At 38.7% G+C, this 19337-nt stretch overlaps 1 protein-coding gene across 1 annotated transcript in view; it reads left to right on the top strand.

Moving 5' to 3' along the window:
- Positions 1 to 19337, top strand: part of PRTG (protogenin) — a 129545-nt gene that overhangs the window by 37315 nt on the left and 72893 nt on the right. The window contains exon 3 of the mRNA XM_067751833.1: positions 19013 to 19157. Within this exon, the coding sequence (XP_067607934.1) occupies positions 19013 to 19157 (145 nt within the window). The remainder of the gene's footprint in view (positions 1 to 19012; positions 19158 to 19337) is intronic.

Below are 19337 nucleotides of genomic sequence, written 5' to 3'. Positions count from 1 at the left end.
CTTTTGTGTGTGTGTGTGTGTGTGAGAACATTAAGTTCTCCCCTCTTAGCAAATTTCAGTTATACAGCTTAGTGTTACTAACTAGAGCCACCATGTTCTAAATTAGATCTTCAGGCCTTATTAATTGTATAGCTGAAAGTTTGTGTTCTTTCACCAGCCTCTCCCTTATCTCCCTCACTCCCCAGCTCTTGGCAAACATAGAAAAAGAGAGTAGAAAAGTGGGAAGCATTTTTATGAAACAGTCATTCTCAAACATCAGAATCCAATAGGAAGTACACCATAAAAAGACCACATTGCATTTTTGGCTACTCATAGTTAATTTCTCATATTGCTTTCAAATCCAATCGTGTATATCTTTTGCTTAGAATATTTCAGTGGCTTCCAGTTGCCTTCAAAATGCAACCCAAATGCTTAGAGCCGTGCTTCTCAAATTTTAAAGTGTATGTAAGTCACCTGAGCATCTTTAAAAAATGCTGATTGGCATTTGGTAGGTCTGAAGTGGGGCTTCATATTCTGTATTTCAAACAAATTCTAAGGCTTTTCCAAGGACCACACTTTGAGTAGCAAAGCATTAGAGCATAAATTGGCAAGGTTCTTCATTATCTGGTCCCCCCCTGCTCGGCATCTACATCCTTTACTACTCTGTCGCTCCCTATCTCCACCCTACCTTACCCTCTGACTCTTCTTCACGCCTTAAGTTCCTATCGCATGGAATTTCTGTTCTCTGAATGCGTTATGCTCTCTTGTTGCTCTGTGCCTTTGCCTACTCTCTACCCTTCGCTGGGACTACTCTTGATAATCCCTTGCTGCTTACTAGGTCTTCAACCCTCAACCACACGTCACCTCCTCTTCAAAGCCTTCCCTGATTCTCAATCTTGATTTGATGGCTGGGGGATGTTAGAGCATCCTGTGGGTTGTACTTTTTTTTTTTTTTTTTTTTTTTTTTGCGGTACGCGGGCCTCTCACTGTTGTGGCCTCTCCCGTTGCGGAGCACAGGCTCCGGACGCGCAGGCTCAGCGGCCATGGCTCACGGGCCCAGCCGCTCCGCGGCATGTGAGATCTTCCCGGACTGGGGCACGAACCCGCATCCCGTGCATCGGCAGGCGGACTCTCAACCACTGCGCCACCAGGGAAGCCCAGGGTTGTACTTTTATGGAGGGCTTTAACAGTGTAATGTTCTTAGATTCTGAGTGTTCTTTAAAGAATGGCAAGTGGATTTACTTGGAATAGACAAGATAAGTCTGTATTGGAGAATAATGTGGAAAGTAGGATAAATAATTGTACAATTAAATTGATGTTGCTGAAAAGTAAGTAGAGGGAGAAAGAATTGCTGATAGAAGATCCTAAAAGTCCTCACTGATGATTCTGAGAGTGATGTAATAGCCAATCAACTGAAAGGTTGGGGAAATATGTTTTTGCTGTTATTTCTTGGAAGTTTTAAAGGAGAACAAATTGGAGGAAGGGAAACTGCTTGTCTTCTGTGCATCAGTGTCTGTTTCCTACTGGGGAATAGACTCACAAGGCCAGATTTGTGTTACTTCTCTGAAGTGCTATGGTGGACTCCTTGTGTGGACTCCTTATGTCTCTCGGGCTGCAGGCTGGGTGTAATTCAAAAAAACAAAAAAAACAAAAAAACACCATTTTGACTCATGTCTCCACTATTTACTAATTCTGTGACCCTGAGCAAGTGGATTAACCTCTCAGAAGGTATTTCTCTACTTGTATGTAGAAGTAATATTACTTATCTGTTAAGGTTTTCCTGAATATTGAGTTGATGTATATAAAATGTATAGTAGATTAATTCTCTCTTCTCTCCCTTTTAGTACTGTGTGGTCAAGCCTAATAAAAAAGTGAGCTACTGTGTCATTAAAAGACTCCATTGTGGGGACTTCTCTGGTGGTCCAGTGGGTAAGACTCCATGCTCCCAATGCAGGGGACTGGGGTTCGATCCCTAGTCAGAGAACTAGGTCCCACATGCATGCTGCAACTAAGACCTGGCGCAGCCAAAATAAAAAAAAATAATAAAAAGAAAGACTCCATTTTGTTATACACAGGTAGCTTAGAACTCAAGGTCCATTTTATGAATTTACTTTAACAAGATCATCTCGTGTGTGTATACATTTTTTTCTGTTATCAGCTAAATAGGCTTCGTCTTTAACAGCTCTTAGAAAATGAAAGAGATACCCAGACATTTCATAGTGATTGATTCCCGGTTTATGAATTGAGTTTCATATGTAGACCATTTAATTAATCTAATAAATTATGATTATGTAAACTTTAATGAATTGTATTGTTAAACAGGCATTTACTAAATATCCACTGAATGCCAGTTTATTATGTGAAAGAGAAAGGAAAACCAGGCCTTTTATAATCTGAGAAAGCAACATATAAAACAACAGTGGACAAGAATATTGTAAGGTTTATCAACAAATAATTTAATACACTGCAGTTCTTGAATTGTTGTAAATGTCCTTTAGATAATCACTTGGAAAAGCAAAACTAGCCCTAGTAGGAATATTTTTCCTTTAATTTTGGTGGATTTTGTGATTTTTTCCCCCATTATAAATTTGTAAACAGATGAAGTTGCTAAGTGACATGAATTTTGTTACAAAACCTCACTCTTCTTAATGCTTTTTTGATCCTTCTGTTTCTCTGACTGATGCAAAGTGTAAAATTGCATGGAATGTTCTTCCTGCACAGTTGAGCTATTAAGCAGAACTAATTCTTTATGGAATGACAACAAGGCATAAGAAAGGCATTTCTTGGATTAGGCAATATAAGGCAATCACTTGGCAAACGCTGAAGGGGAAGTGGTATCGGAGAAGACAAAGCAACAGCACTTTTTCTCTTCCCCTTGAATTCATACGAGCCACACAAGTTGAACGGCTTTGAAGCTGGTTAATGTGGCTTACTATGCATGTTTTTTCTGTACCATTTCCTGCTTGTTTTTGCCAGCAGAGGGGCCAAGAATAATCACTTGATAAATGCATTAGCATGTCTCATACACTTCTGTGACCACACACTGTTGCTGGGAAGACAGATAATTTGAGAAGAGGAAAATCCCAGTTGGGGATGTCTTTCAAAGTGAGATCAGACTTTACTCCCAAACTAACAGGATTCTGTCTAGATTATGAGAGTACCATATGGAGACTGATTATTTTAAAAAAAACTTTTTTTAACTCAAGATTAAGTAACAGTTGGGAAATGTGAAAGGCAAAGTGAATAGTGGTTTATTTTCATTTTATCAGTTCTAGAATGGAAGACAAGGAATGTTGGTAGTAATTTTATGATGGTTAAACAATTATAGAAAACTGATTTTATTTCCTTGGATTTTTCCTGTCGACAGCATGCTCCTATTTATTTGCTTAGATGTGTGATTTTTCCTTCTTCCTAATCTCTTCGTTAAATTCCTACCAAGACAAACTCTTTCTCTTATAGCATCACATTTCCACATCTGCTTATGGTGTTCTTTATGATTCGGTCCTGAGAAGCCACCCTAATGGCCTGTTATTCTCTACTTACTGCTGATCTCTTTAGGGGGAAACACCATCAATTCAGCAGAACGTAAGTCCAGGTGCAGCTAAAGAGAACTGTATATTAGCTGTAGGTGAAGATGCCAGAAGTGGTTGTGACTTCAACATTGAAAATCTTCATTCAAATAACTCTTTTCACCTTTGCTTTAGGAGAGTGGAAGTGCAAATGTGGCACAGATGCGTGTGCAGAACAACACACCTTTATTTTAGCATGCAGTGGGACAGTTTAATACTGAAGGAGGTCTCAGATGTTCAGCTGTCTTGGTCAAACAAGAATTCCAAAACCCTGTAGCTAATCTAGAAAATCTGTTTCTCATGTGAGATACCTTGGATCAAACCAGTTGGTTCCAGGACCAAATTCTAAACAATTTCAAGCCTGGCCTGATGGCATCTGTGTCAGGTTGAATACTATGAGATTCTCCAAGATGAGCTCAGAATGCCAGGGGGCCTAGAGCTGACAAGTGTCTGCAGGATATGCTGGGTCATCAGCCTGTGAAAAAGGTCTGTGCAGGAGTTGCAGTCCTGCAGTGTGCTGCTGACATCAAGAGGCAGGGAGCTGGGCTGGGATACTTGGAAAAGGCTGGTTGTTCAGGTGTATGCCTGTGTGTGTGTGTGTGTGTGTGTGTGTGTGTGTGTGTGTGTGTGTGTGTGTGTGTGTGTGTGTGTGTGTGTGTGTGTATTGCCTTACTGACTCCCCACTCTTCAGGCCTCTCAGCAGAGGTGTGACTGCTCTCCCACCACTTCAGTAGGTGAAGGGATAGGAGGACTGTAGTTTCCTTATTTGTCCTGTTCCTCAGGAACATAGATTCATTTCTAGTTATTAGGATACATATTTTTCTATATACTTTTCATGTATAGTATTCTAAAGATAATGTAAACTTAGGTTCACCATGTTAGTCCTTCAGATTATTATTGTGTGCACATTATACTGAATGCACTCCAGATGAAGGGGGTGATGACCGAACTGAATGTATATGTACCCTAGGACATATTTTATTCGTGTGTTTCTCAGGGCCTTTTGTATCTATGGTGTTATGCCAGGAATATGAAGATGAAAAGACAGATTCTGCCTTGTGGTGGAAGCAGAAAGTAGAGCTTATAAAACAGTGAGACAAACAGGATACTCCAGGCTCCTGGGAGTGTGTAAGAGTTCTGTAGTTTTATTTGGGAAAATCAGGTGCGTCCTCATAGAAGAAGTGAAGATGGCCTGCAGGACTTGACATTTAAAATTGATGTGTACTGTCAACTTGCTTAATTTATAATTCTTTATTAAGAGTGATGAGAAAATTAAAAGTCTCTGTTTTATAAGGAACATAGCCTTTTTGAAATTTATTTTTTAATTTGCATACAGTGAAAATTATTTGGGTCCACAGTTCTATGAGTTTTAGCATATGCACAGTTGTGTAACCTTCACCAAGCTCAGGATACGGAATGGTTTCATTGCCCCAAACCTTCTCTCATGTTGCCCATGTCGTCATACCCTTCCCTCCTCCTGACTCCTAGAAGCCACTGTATTTTGCATTTTCCAGTATGTTATATAAATGAGATTATACATTATGTTACCTTTCGGGTCTTGCTTCTTCCACTTAGCACAGTGCCTTGAGATTTAACTATTGAATATGTTGTTGAGTGTTTCAGTAGTTCTTTCCTTTTTATTGCTGAGTAGGGTTCCATAGTATAGATTTACTGCAGTTTATCCATTCACCAGTTGAAGTTGAAGGACATTTCGGTTATTTATGTTTGGGGCAATTATGTGAATGCACCTTTGATCAATTTTCTCGTACAGGTTTTTGCATAAACATAAATTTTCATTTCTATTGAGTAAATATTTAAGGTAAGAATGCAGTAAGTGTGTATATAATTTTATAAGAAATTGCCAAGTTATTTGCCAAAGTGACTGTACCAATTTGCATTCCCATCGGCAGTGTTTGAGAGTTCCAGGTACCCCACATCCTCATCAGTTTATGGCTTGTCTTTTCATTCTCTTAGCAGTTTTTTTTTTTCAAGAGCAGAAGTTTTTTTGTTTTGATGGAAGCCAATCTACAATTTTTTTCCTTGACGGATTGTGTTTTTTATGTCCTATCTAAGAACTCTTTGCCTAACCCAGGTCACAAAGATTTTTCTATATTTTCTTCTAAAGATTTTATAGTTTTGTGTTTCACATTTAGTTCTGTGACCCATTTTGAGTTAATTTTTACATAAGGTATTAGGTGTAGGTCAAGGTGCTTTTAATGTTACAGGCACTGTCCTAAGTGCTTTACACTCAATACCTGATGAATTCATAAAAACTCTTTTAAGAATCCTATTTGACATAACAGAATGTGTTTATGAAGAATAAGTAGGGAATTCCCTGGCAGTCCAGTGGTTAGGACTTAGTGCTTTCACTGACGTGGGCCCAGGTTCAATCCATGCTCGGGGAACAGGCTGCACGTTCAAGCTGCCTGGTGAGGCCAAAAAAAAAAAAAAAAAGTAACTTGCTCTGGGTTATACAGTAAGGAGTGATACAGCCAAAATTACGTTAATCTTCTCAGGGAGATAAGAGGCAGAGTTTTTTTGATGTAATTAAGGGGTAGGTGGTGATGTGGTTCACTGAGTTTACTTAGGAAACCTTTATCAAGTGCCTGTTGTATACAGGCCACTGTTCTAGCAATATACAGACGAGTAAGACATGTCTCTAAACTCAGGTAATTTACAGTTTAGGTTAAAAGTGACTGGGGACTTGAATAAATTGGAAGGGTAGAGCATTTCTGAAACCAATTCTTTTTTTTTTTTTTGGCGGTACAAGGGCCTTTCACTGTTGTGGCCTCTCCCATTGCGGAGCACAGGCTCCAGGTGTGCAAGCTCAGCGGCCATGGCTCACGGGCCCAGCCGCCTCGCGGCATGTGGGCTCTTCCCGGACCGGGGCACGAACCCGTGTCCCCTGCATCGGCAGGCGGACTCTCAACCACTGCGCCACCAGGGAAGCCCCTGAAACCAATTCTTAATATGAGTTAAGAGAATTGTTGAACAGTACTGAGTGGCCCAGATGACAGTGGGGACTTGATGAGCTTTGTGTCATTCTTTCCAGACAAAGAAATTGAGTTTGGGGAGTGCCAAGTCTGGCATTTGCCAGGATAGGCTTGATAAAATATCAAAGAAGCAAAGAATTCTCAGATGTTATTAAAGGTATCTTTCAATATGAATACAGTAGGAATAGACAGAAAAATAATCTAGTCTGTGGGAAGTTTGCATATAGCAGCTATTTCTGAAAGTCCCTGTTCCCAACTTTGTTACAGAGTTTCCAGCCTTCATTTTGTTTATATTTATTTGGAAACATTTTGATTTAAACATTTCCTTTGAAAAGCAAATGTATACCTCTTAGCACCTGGTTGTCAGAATTGCCATAGATTCAAGCAGGATACTAAATTCACCAGAAGTCAGATAATAAACCACTTATACAATAGCTGTTGCATACTCAGTATGGATTTTAAAAAACAGGTCGATATGCAAGATGTAATGTTCGCATTACATTATTTTTATTAAACAGACGAATTGTTTTCTGTAAAATAACTTTAAAAGTTCAGATAGCTTCTTGCCTAGTCTTAAGGCTATAGTAAGTTTTCAACTTCTGTTTGAAACTTGTACCTTGGTTGATTTTTATCTCAGTAAGTAAAGCATCAGTTACCCTGGTTTGATTAAATGCTGGATCAGGTCTCTTGTTTACTTCCTGTTAGTTGCAGGTCAGTCTTCAAGTTTGAAGACTTAAAGTGAATTGAACCTGATGATGTAACAAGTTATAACTATGTTTTGATTAGTAAATCCTGGAGTAGACAAATGAATGATTTGAAAGACCAGTTTCATAGAAATAAACTTTAAGCTAATATACATAAAACTCCATAACTAACTCTGAAATTGTGGACATTTGAGTGTTTGAGATAGAAATCTCGTTTCCTTGATGAGCTATTTGTAGATTTCTCCAGAGCTACTGATTGGTGACTTAGAGCCATGGAAACAGCACAGAAGTATTGGAACATGATTACTGGCTACTTAGGACTCCCCCAGGAGGGGTGGGGTGGTAGCAACTGGTATAGTCCTTGACCAGCTGAGGCCTCCAGATCCCCTGGCTGATGTGCAGCGTTAAGACCACCAGTGTAAACCCTGCGTTCAGGTTCTCACCAACTGAAGTTTTTTCTGTTTAGTGAAAGAATATTTTAAATGTAATTTACAAAAGAGAATTATGTTTTCTTACATTAGGGAATAGTTTGTGAACTTATTTTAAATTACTGGAAGGCTTGTCATTTCAGATTGTGTATTCATAATTTTTAGTTGGTTTTAACATCAACATGTATCAAGTATTTTATTCATTGCAACTTGTAAGAAGCATGAATGGCACATTAGTTTAATATTACAGTCATACATTTCCAAGGTGGAAATATTAATATGTTGGTTTCTGATCAAATAGAAGTTGGGAGAACATTTTCTTCTTAGCATCTTTTTTCCTCTTAGCGTTTTGATCCTTTTTTTTTTTTTCTGACTGTAAATCATAGAAGCAAATGATTAAGTAGACAGGTGAAGAGGTGGAAGTCACAAATAAAATAGGCACTTACGTTTATTGTGTTTGCAAGGTTGTTTCTGAGAACGGGTGCATGTTTCTTGAGATCTTGTTTCTCACCTATTTTATAGAGCTCTGGCCTCTTAACAGCACTGCTTTAATGACTTCTTGTGGGGCTCTTGGTTTATGTTAGCACTGACTGGGGAGGGAAGAAAGAGGTCAGGTTTCACGAGAAGGCTGTAGACTTGTAAAATCATACCTAACTGGCAGAAATGAAGTCGACATCAAGGAGAAATCAAGATTTGCATAAGAATACAAGATGTTTTTCCTTGTAAATAAGTACGGAATGTTTTGATAATGCTGCAAATAGTTTGTCTAAAGTTTTAGGGGGGACTTAAGACTCATTGTAAAGGATGTATTCATTTACTCAGTTTAACACCACACTTAAAAAAATTAAAATAGAAAAACAAATACTTGCCGAGAAACAAAGTTTAAGACTGTCATGATATATCATATTTGTGCATGCTTTTCTGAAGTTTCTAAGTTTTGATGCAAATTTTTAAGTAATTTTTTTATTGAAAAGTGGGTTTTATTCAGATGTTTTTTTTCTCATCATTTTTCACATTGAAGGCACTGACTGGGGAGGCATCCATAGATCATGGGTGATAGCTACCCAAAGAATGATAACCTCAAAGTACTAAAAAGGCAGATAAAAATTAAGGATGAAGGATTTTTTTTTTGGCCCCGTTGCGCAGCATGTGGCATCTTAGTTCCCTGACCAGAAATCAAGCCTATGCCCCCTGCAATGGAAGCACGGAGTCTTTACCACTGGACTGCCGGGGAAGTTCCTGGATGAGGGATTTTATCAGGTAGTGGAGCAATGGTAGAAAATTTATGCAGACTCTTCCTTCAGTCTATGCCCCGTAAGGCATATAAAATTTATTTTTAAATGTCATTAATTTTTCTTAATTATGTTGTTTTGTAGGAAAAAATATAAGTACAAAATGCATAATTCCACAGCTAGAGATCCTCTTGTAATCTAGCCCCTTATTATTTCATCATTGAAGTAGGGGATTTTATCCTCTTCAAATAATTTATCTATTCACGTTAAAAATGGGAAAATTATTTCTGTTTCTTTACATTTAAAAAAATTGTATTTATTTATTTAGGCTGCATTAGGTCTTAGTTGCGGCATGCAGGATCTCCATTGCGTCTTGTGGGACCTTTCATCGCGGCACTTGGGCTTCTCTCTCGTTGTGGCACACGGGCTCCCAGAGTACATGGGTTTTATAGCTGCGGTATGCAGGCTCTCTAGTTGCGGCGCACGGGCTTAGTTGCCCCGACCATGCATTGAACTGCGTCCCCTGCATTGGAAGGCAGATTGTTAACCACTGGACCACCAGGGAAGTCCCTGTTTCTCTACACTTTATGTACCTTTATGTAAAAGCTACATAGTCTGGCTTAGTAGAAAAAAAAGAAACTTTAAAATCTTAGAGTACCTCTACCTTTGTTAGGGCTTTAAAATTTATTTTTACTGTATAGTGGTCACTAACATCCTTTGTTTGACTTTCTTTAAGTTATCGTTCTGAAAGCAAAACCAGTGTATTCATAGCAAGATATCCTATAACTATTAACTACTTCTGGTACCACTGCTAGGAGTTTACTAGGTGCCAAGCAGTGCCTTAGTACCTGCTTATATTATTGTGTGTGTGTGTGTGTGTGTGTGTGTGTGTGTGTGTGTGTGTACACACATGTTTATGTATATATAATTTAATTTTATTCTTAAAATATTCTTATAAAGTATTATTATTATCCCCATTTTACTGAGGCATGGAGTTGGGTAACTTCTCAGGGGCACACCGCTCATGCATGCAAAGCTGTGATTCTAACCCAGATCTTTAGATTTTAATACCTGCACTCTTAACCTCAAGGCTATGCTGCTGCCCCACCTCCATAAATTATGCCCTGTATTGTACTGGACTTTTTCCTGATTTTCTTTAAACCAGCTAAGATTAAATTTTACCATAGTTTTAATATCATTTACCTCAGTTTTCTAATGCCTTAATTTCTGTCATCAAGAAATGAAAATAAGTTAAGATTGGAAAAACAGTAAACACTTTCTCCTAATCTCATTGCAACAGAGCCTCAGAAGTAGGAAATCCTTTTCTCCACTAATTTTACATGTTATACATTGTTATTTTTATAGGCCACTATTATAAAAACTCATGCATATCTTTCTTTAAATCTTAACCACAGCCTAACATGTGAACCATTAGTTTAAAAATCAGGATGGGGGGCTTCCCTGGTGGCGCAGTGGTTGAGAGTCCGCCTGCTCATGCAGGGGATGCGGGTTTGTGCCCCGGTCCAGGAAGATCCCACATGCCGCGGAGCGGCTGGGCCTGTGAGCCATGGCCGCTGAGCCTGCGCGTCCGGAGCCTGTGCTCCACAATGGGAGAGGCCACAACAGTGAGAGGCCCGCGTACCGCAAAAAAAAAAAAAAAATCAGGATGGGAACTTTCCTGGTAGTCTAGTGGTAAGGAATCCACCTTTCAATGCAGGGGACGCGGGTTCAATCCCTGGTCAGGGAACTAAGATCACACATGCTGTGGGGCAACTAAGCCCACACGCCACAACTACTAAGCTCGTGCACCACAATTACTGAGCTCGTACGCCTCAACGAGAGAGCCCACACGCCACAAACTACAGAGCACACGTGCCCTGAAGCCCTCACGCCACAACTAGAGAGAGAAAACCTGCACGCCACAACTAGAGATAAGCCCGAGAGCTGCAACGAAGAGACCGTGTGCCACAACGAAAGGTCCCACATGCCTCAACAAAAGATCCTGTGTGCTGCAACTAAGACCCGATGCAGCCAAAAAAAATAATAAATATTTTTAAAAATTTTTAAAAAATAAAAATAAAAATCAGGATGAGTAGATATTTGAAACTGTTGACATTATTAATCTCTGGCCTCATCTTATAGTTTCCCAGTCTTCCTTAGCATGGCCAGTTTCTTTTCGTTCTCATCAAATGAGGATCTGTGATGCAGATTCATCAGTCCATCCGATCTCTCTTCCTACATTCTCTGTTCAGGCACCATAGTATCCCCCAACCTCCCAGGTGTGTAGGCCGGAAACCTCAGAACCACTCGGGTCTTTCCTCCTGTTTCCCTTGAACACCTTGTGGCCACATCGTGTTGTTCAATGCACAGCATCTTTTGTATGTGCCCTGCCTTCCATTCCAGTCATCTCTGCCATCATTGAAACCCACAGCTGGTCTTTCCTCCTCTTTCTAATGGCCTCTTAACAGGTCTCCCTGCCTCTAAGCAGTATCTCTGTATAGGTATTTGACTGTTTGATGATCAAATGTACATGGGCTTAGAACTAGGAGAATAATAATAAAGGAATAGCTAATATTCCCATGAGGTAAACTAGTTTTTTTAAAATAGATTTAAAAGAAATGCTTGATTCCTCCACGGGTTCGATCCCTGGTCAGGGAAGATCCCACATGCTGCGGAGCAACTAAGCTCATGTGCCACAATTACTGAGCCTGCACTCGAGAGCCCACGAGCCACAACTACTGAGCCCGCCTGCCACAACTACTGAAGCCCGTGTGCCTAGAGCCTGTGCTCTGCAACAAGAGAAGCCACCGCAATGAGAAGCCCGTGCACCACAATGAAGAGTAGCCCCTGCTCGCCACAACTAGAGAAAGCCTGTGCACAGCAATGAAGACCCAATGTTGTCAAAAATAAATAATAAATAAATAAAAGATCTAAAATACTTAAAAAGAAATACTTGATTCCTAAATAAATTTTAGACTGATTCAATTTACATGCATATATCTATATTTCCTATCTTTAACAGATTCCTAGAAATGGAAATAATACTACTTGAGATGAGACCCATAGTTTCAAAATCCTAGTACACCAGAGTTTAAAGGTGTTATTTGTTTTGGAAATTTGGGAATTTAACACATATTCTTACCCAGCTAGAAAGCCAGTGCATATGAACCTCTATTTGAGCAGCAGAATTGCTTGGATGTAGAACCAGTAAGTTTTGCCTTCCACAGAAAGTTTGAGAATCTCAAGCTTTTACTGAGAGAATTCACATGGGATCTTTGGAGATTACCTGGATTCAGATCACACCCTCACCTCACTGGCTGCAGAACCTTAAGGAGGTTGCTAATCTCCTTGTGTCTCAGTTTCCTGAACTGACAACTAGGGTAATAATAGTTGTGAGGATTAAATAAACTAGAATATGTAATGTACTTAACTTGCTGCCTTGCAATAAAGTATATGTTAACCTATAGTTATTTCTGTCATCATTATAACCTCTGTTCTGTGCTTTCATAATATTCCATAATTTTCCTTCATAGCATTTATCACAGTTTGAAATTACTATATACTTGCATAGTCATTTAGTTAAATGCCTTTCTCCATTGCTAGACAAAGATCCCTGAGGGTAGAGCCTCTGTTAGTTTTGTTCATCATTGGATCCTTGACATCTTGAACATACTAGGCACTGAATAAACAATTGTTGCATGAATGAATTTAGAAGAGATTACTGTAGTCGAGAATTGTTCTAAAATAAGTGTGATTAAAATCCTTTTCTGGAATAGGGAGACAGTTAATCTGGCCCATTATTTTATGAATAATTGCTTGATTCAAAGCCTGTCAGCAAGGGTTAACTACACATTAAATGAATGGTTTGATTATAAAATAGTGAGATTGATGTTAATATATGACTCATGGAGATTAACTTCTTTGTGTCATAGTTACAATGTATACCTTTAATAGCATAAATACTCACTTTTTTATATAACTATTTTACACTGACTATTTAAATACTGTTGCATGCTTACCATATAAATAGTTTGGGAGTAATTGATGCCAGACTACTTCTTTCTTTGGTGAGGTGGGGTTGTTAAAAGCCTGCTGACAAATCTCATGTATTGAGAATGTACCCAGTGAAAAAGAGTTAAAAATACATAGTTAGTAGAAAGAAAGATATCAGTTCCTTTCGATGTAACAAAGATATATATGTACATTCAGTTTTGCTAGTAATTAGGCTAAGCAGTTTAAAGATTTAGAAGGAGGGTGACTAAGACAATGCTTTTGGACAGCATTTAAAATTGAATCACATTCTTTGTGAGATTGTGTTGTTCATGGTGGTTTTAGCAGTAATGGTTTGACTTACAAGAGCATTTGAATTGATAGATGGAGGCCACTTACGAGTCAAATGCAGCCCATATCAAACACTGTTGTATGTCTGGAGGATGTTTGTGAAAGAGGAAGAGGGAAAATGAGAGCAGGGAGACCAGACAAGAGACTGTTATAGTGATTCCATTGAGATATGTTGGGACAGGGATACAGGAATGGGTTTAATATATGTTTAGGAGTTAAAATCAGTGGAAAGTGGTGATTGATGGAAGAGAGTGCAGGGTGAGTTGCTGCACAGTGGTGTGACCGACTGAGGTAGAGATACAGGCTGGGAGGAAAGAAGATGATTTCATTTGGGACACGATGAGTTTGAAGTACGTTTTATAACTTCCAGGTGAAGAAGTCCAGTAGACAGTAGGAGCCATGGGTATGAAGCTCTGAGCGTGGTGATCTAAGCTGGAGATGTATTCTGGGGACTCCGAAGCAACAGGTGGATGTAGTTGAAAACTGAAAGTGGATGAGATCACCCAAGGAGAATATGGAGAGAGAAAAAAACAGAGAACTCTAGAAGGGAGGGCAGGAGGAGGAAGGAGAGCCTCAGAGGGAGTGAGAGAAATAGGAGTGCACAGTGTCATAGACACTGTTTCAATAAAATAATAGGGGAAGAAGGCAGATTAGATGTTTGAGGCATCGCATCAGAGAGAAAGAAGGGGAGACAGCTAGAATTGACTATTCTTTAGGGAAGTTTTGATCATGGGGAAGAGAGAGAGTGGGTAGCTGCTCGAGGGGTTTGTGTTGTAAAGAGAGGCCTGGAGTTTTGTTCTCTTTGTGTTTTGAGTTTGGGAGAGAATCACTTTTAAAAAAAATATTCATTCATTCATTCATTCTGCTCTGGGTCTTAATTACGGCACGCGGGATCTTCCCTGTGGCATGTGGGCTCTTAGTTGCGACACGCATGCGGGATCTAGTTCCCCACCAGGGATGGAACCCGGGACCCCTCTGCATTGGGAGCGCAGAGTCTTACCCACTGGACCACCAGGGAAGTCCTTAATCACTTTTATAAGCTGAAGGAAGGAGTCAGGAGAAGAAGATTTTAAATATGCAGGAGAGAGAAATAAAAAACACAGATATATCAGGTTCCCAGAGGCGAGGGCAGAGGAAGCGGGTGGCACCCAGATGGAGGAGTTACAAAAGGAAAAAAGGAACTTATTTTTAAGGTTGAGACATGTTTGCCTCTTTCTCTTCAGTCTCAGAGGTACTGATGAAAATCCCAAGGAATATCTGGCTTGATCTTCTCTGGGCAAAATCATTTTGCCAGCAGGTTGGTTCAGAAGAGACCAAGAAGTTAGACATGTTAAGTATAAAGGTGTTTTTGAGGATTAAAAAAAAAAAATCTTTATACAGTACTTGCTTCATAACTTGCTGAAAACCAGAGTGGGATCAAGAAATAGTCTTACTGGATGGATGTATTAACTAACCTTATTGTGGTTGTCATTTCCCAATATATACATGTATCAGACCTCAGACTTACACAGTGTTGTACACCTTAAACTTACACAATGCTATTTATCAATTATATCTCAATAAAGCTGGAAGGAGGGGGAAAGAAACTAGGTTAAAGATTGCCTAGGGCTGGGGTGGGGAGGGGGTGGAAAGATTAGGGAGTGATAACTGAAGGATATGGGATTTCTTTCTGAAGTGATGAAAATATTCTAGAATTGATTATGGGGATGGTCGCAAGCTCGGTCAATATACCAAAATCCATCGAATTGTGTACTTTCAGTGGGTGAATTATGGAATGTAAATCACATGCAATGTGAATTATATCTCAGTAAAGTTGTTTCATATACACGCACACACACACACACACCACCAAAAGTAAATAAATATCCTTGCTGTATTATAGGATACATCCATTTATGTTTTAGTTCTCAGACTTTTGTGACTCCAAAGTTCTAGCCCATTTGACCTAAAGTGCAAAATTAGTTTAGTTTTTGTAGTAAAAAATGCTTATGGGTTTCATGGACTTATTTGTCTGGGAAAGAGAGGGAATTGCTCAAAGGTAGTGGTTCAGAGACATCATATTGTTTGGTTGATTAGATGAGATTCAGAGTGAAAACAACTCTCAAGTGCCTAAGTGGTTGGAGGGAAATTACTCAAGATAACAGAGTGATTATATTGTTCTCAGTAATCACAGCACTGATAAAAAGTTGTATAATATATAAAAAGCCCTCACTATGTTGGTTTATTTAATCTTCATAAAAATCCTTTAAGAGAGGAGGGACAGATATTTGTCTCTAAAAATAATACACTGAAGTATGGGGGGCTCTTTAGAGTTATAGCAAACAAAATAATAAAAAGCATTATTTTCTTCTCATCCCAAGCCTTGGTATTTATACCTGGGAAACTCCCTACATTTCTGGTTACTTTGTTTAAAGACCTAATAGAATTGGAAAACAGTTTTTAAATTTCAGTTTAATTCAACAAGTATTGTTTTAGTGCCGAGTCTGTGCCATTCATTGACTTAAGGGATCCTGCAAAGAATGTGGCCCACTACTCAGCCTCACTGAGCTCGGAGTGTAGAATGGGAGAAAGACTTGTGAATAAGTGACTATAATACTGTGGGATAAAAGTAGCAATAAAGGTCTTCATTTTACAGAAGTAGAGAAGAAGGTCAGGAACAGCTTCCCAAAGGTTCAGACAAGAGAACTAGGCTTTAAATGATGATAGGATTTCACCAGCTGGACAAAGAGACCTAGGATATTTGAAAGAGAAGGAAAGCTCATATAAATGCTCAGAAGTGTGAAATAGGGTATATTCAGAGAATTAGAAATAGTTGTGTCTGTGGAACATAATTTCAAGTGGTTGAATACAAAGTGACAGAGTTTTGCAGGGACTAAATGATTCATCAGTAACACAAATCAAATTTGTATTTTATGACCATCACTCTGGAAGGTAACTCTGTTGTCAGGACAGATGTCACCTAAGACACTCCAGCAAGACTTCCAGGCAGTAGGTGATAAGGACCTGAATAAAAAAAGAGTACTATTAGGGATGGAGAGAAGTCAGATATGAGATGTATATTGATAGATAGAGATATGTCTCATATATATGTGTATCAGATAAAACATACTGAATTAGGTGCTTGATTCATTGTAATGGGATAAAGGAAGAAGAAATTGTTCAAATAGATGGGGTTGGAGGAACTACTGCTTTATGAAGAAAAGTTAAACTATATTAGATATTTCAATCTGGGGAGGTAAATGCTGGGAAAGAGTAAGATAAAAATTCCCACTTTGAAGTCTGTAAATTGAATATAGATGGGATTATCCATGACAACTAAAGCTAAAGGTCATGTCCTCACACATGGAAAAAATAAATATGGAATCAAGAGCAATTAATAATTCATAAAGCAGGCATTAAACTTTTCAAAACTTAGGTCTTAATTCCCCCGAAATATGAATATATTCGACAAAAGTTTAGTTAATTAAATGAAAGATAAGCTTACATTGTTATTTGTAAATAGATTAATATCCTAGAAAGTGATTACAGAAGCAATTAAAAAGAAAAACTGTATTGATTTTGAGAGTTTGGTGTTCTTGAATAGTGATTCTTAAACATTTTAGTCTCAGTCTTTTTTTTTGCGGTACGTGGGCCTCTCACTGTTGTGGCCTCTCCCGTTGCGGAGCACAGGCTCCGGACGCGCAGGCCCAGTGGCCATGGCTCACAGGCCCAGCCGCTCCGCGGCATGTGAGATCTTCCTGGACTGGGGCACAAACCCGTGTCCCCTGCGTCGGCAGGCGGACTCTCAACCACTGCGCCACCAGGGAAGCCCACTCTCACTCTTTATATGCTTAAAACTTCTTGAGGACCTCAAAGAACTTTTATTTATATGGGTTATATCTATTGATACTTTATTATTAGAAATCGAAACTTAGAAATTTTAAAAATATTCATTAATTAATTTTGAAATTAAAGCATTGATCAATTATATATTAACATACACATTTAATGAAAAATAACTATTTTCCAAAACATTTTAGTGAGAGGAGTGACATTGTTTTACATTTGCCCAAATCTCTTTAATTAGCTTAATAGAAGACAGCTGGATTCTCACACTGCATTAGGTCTGTTGCTTTGTCATCCATCATGTAGCTTCTGGAAACACTATATACTCAACAGAAATGAAAGTGAAAAAGGCAAAGGATGATTATCATAAAAATGCTTTTGACCTTGTGGGTCCACTGACAGCAGCAGTTTGAAAACCAGTGTTCTTAAAGAAGTAGGAATTTTCTGTTACCTACATAAATAAAGTATTAATTTACCCCCACTCCACCCTTCTTGGAAGTTGATACTCCTAAGAATATTTTCACTTTTATTCACTGACTTTGTTCCATACCTCTAAAGGCCCATGATTCATTTACAGATTAATGAAGTCAAGTCCAAGGCAGAGTTTGTTAGTCTTCTGTGACCTTTTACCCTTCCCAGTCTAATGAAGCATAAGGCATCTAGCCCTTATTCCTTCTATTTTTCTTCAGAATTTCTCATTTTATTGGTAAATTGTAAAGGCATATATATTTTTTGAACTGGAGTTTGAGGATGAGGAGTAAGACTATCATTGGGGCCCTTTCTTTATATCCTGGAAGACTTAGTAGAGGGAAGGCAAGCTACACTATTACCTGGAGTCTGGACTCCATCAAAATGTGAAACCATGGACATGATGACCAGTTCCTAGAGGCTTGTCTAGAATACTAAAGAAGAATTATCTAGAAAATATCAACACTTAAGACTTATTTAAGTCTAAAGATAGTCTCTCGAGTCTGTGTACCTTTTTATTCATCAGACACATCATTTGTCTTCACTCTTTCCTCTCTCATTCTGCTCCAACAATACCAACCTCATTTGATTCCAGACATGGAGTGACATGTCTGTCTAATAAGAACCAAGTCTCAGTTTTCATTATACCTGTAGAATCTCTCCATTCTCACTGCCACCACCCAGTTCTTTCATTTTGATTTAAAGAGCCTGTTGGTCTTTTGATTTAAGGCTCTTTTTCTTCAATCCATCCTATCTAACAATACCTGATTAATTTTTCCCAGACACTACTGTTTTCATGACACTCCTTTGCTCAGAACTTTTCAGTGAGGCCTTAATTTGTACCATGATACAAATCTGTTTTATCTCTACTCTCCTTCCACTTTTCCATGAACCCTTTTTCTGATCTATTCTACAATAGTTAGTCCTGGCTGTTACCGTAGAATCTTGTGAACGCAGGCTGCACATTTCTTACTTCTGTGCTTGCCGTCATGTTGCTCCTTTAACCTGGAATGTCCTTTTTTTCTCCTTCCATCTAAACCCAAAGCGTTCTTCAAACCTCAATTCACAACCAATCCCTGTAAAAGATTTTTACCTGACTAATCTGTCTTTATTGATCTCCCTCTCCTCTGAAATACAATAGTGTTTGAGATTTGTACTACACAGCTTAGTATATCATTACATACCATTGGTAATTGCTTATTTTTGTTTCAGTTATATTAATTTTTTTCTGAAATAGATCTGAGTTTGTTGAGAATTTCATTTTGGGAAAGACCAAACTCCTTTAGCTGGACAACTGCCCAGTGGTATTTCTAAAATTATTCCTTAATTTCTCTTTGTGCTTGTTAAGTTGAGTTGGCCGTATGTCTGGGCAGGAGTTCAAGTTTGATAAATAATATCTAGCATAATGTTATTTCCAAGTATAGTATGGTAGTGCAGGTACTTATTCTGAATTTGACGAACTTTATCTTATAGCTATTTCTGCATTTGAAGTTCAGCCAATTTCTACTGAGGTCCAAGAAGGTGGAGTTGCTAGATTTGCATGCAAGATTTCATCAAACCCTCCTGCAGTCATAACGTGGGAATTAAATCGGACAACTCTACCTGTAACTATGGACAGGTAAATACAGCTTTTGTCTTTGAATATGATACAGGAATGACAAGGACTTCATCATAAAACTGTATATGGGGAAAGACCACTGTGGAGCTTATTTTCGTTTATGGTAGCAATAACCAATTTCTTAAAGACATTTCAAACTTAGGCAAAGAATTAGATCATCAGTCTCTGGTACATGGGGCA

This window comes from Pseudorca crassidens, chromosome 1, assembly GCF_039906515.1.
Source record: "Pseudorca crassidens isolate mPseCra1 chromosome 1, mPseCra1.hap1, whole genome shotgun sequence".
NCBI classification, from domain to species: Eukaryota; Metazoa; Chordata; class Mammalia; order Artiodactyla; family Delphinidae; genus Pseudorca; species Pseudorca crassidens.
The sequence above is the reverse complement of the archived record's forward strand: the minus strand, read 5'-3'. Positions and strand labels throughout refer to the sequence as shown.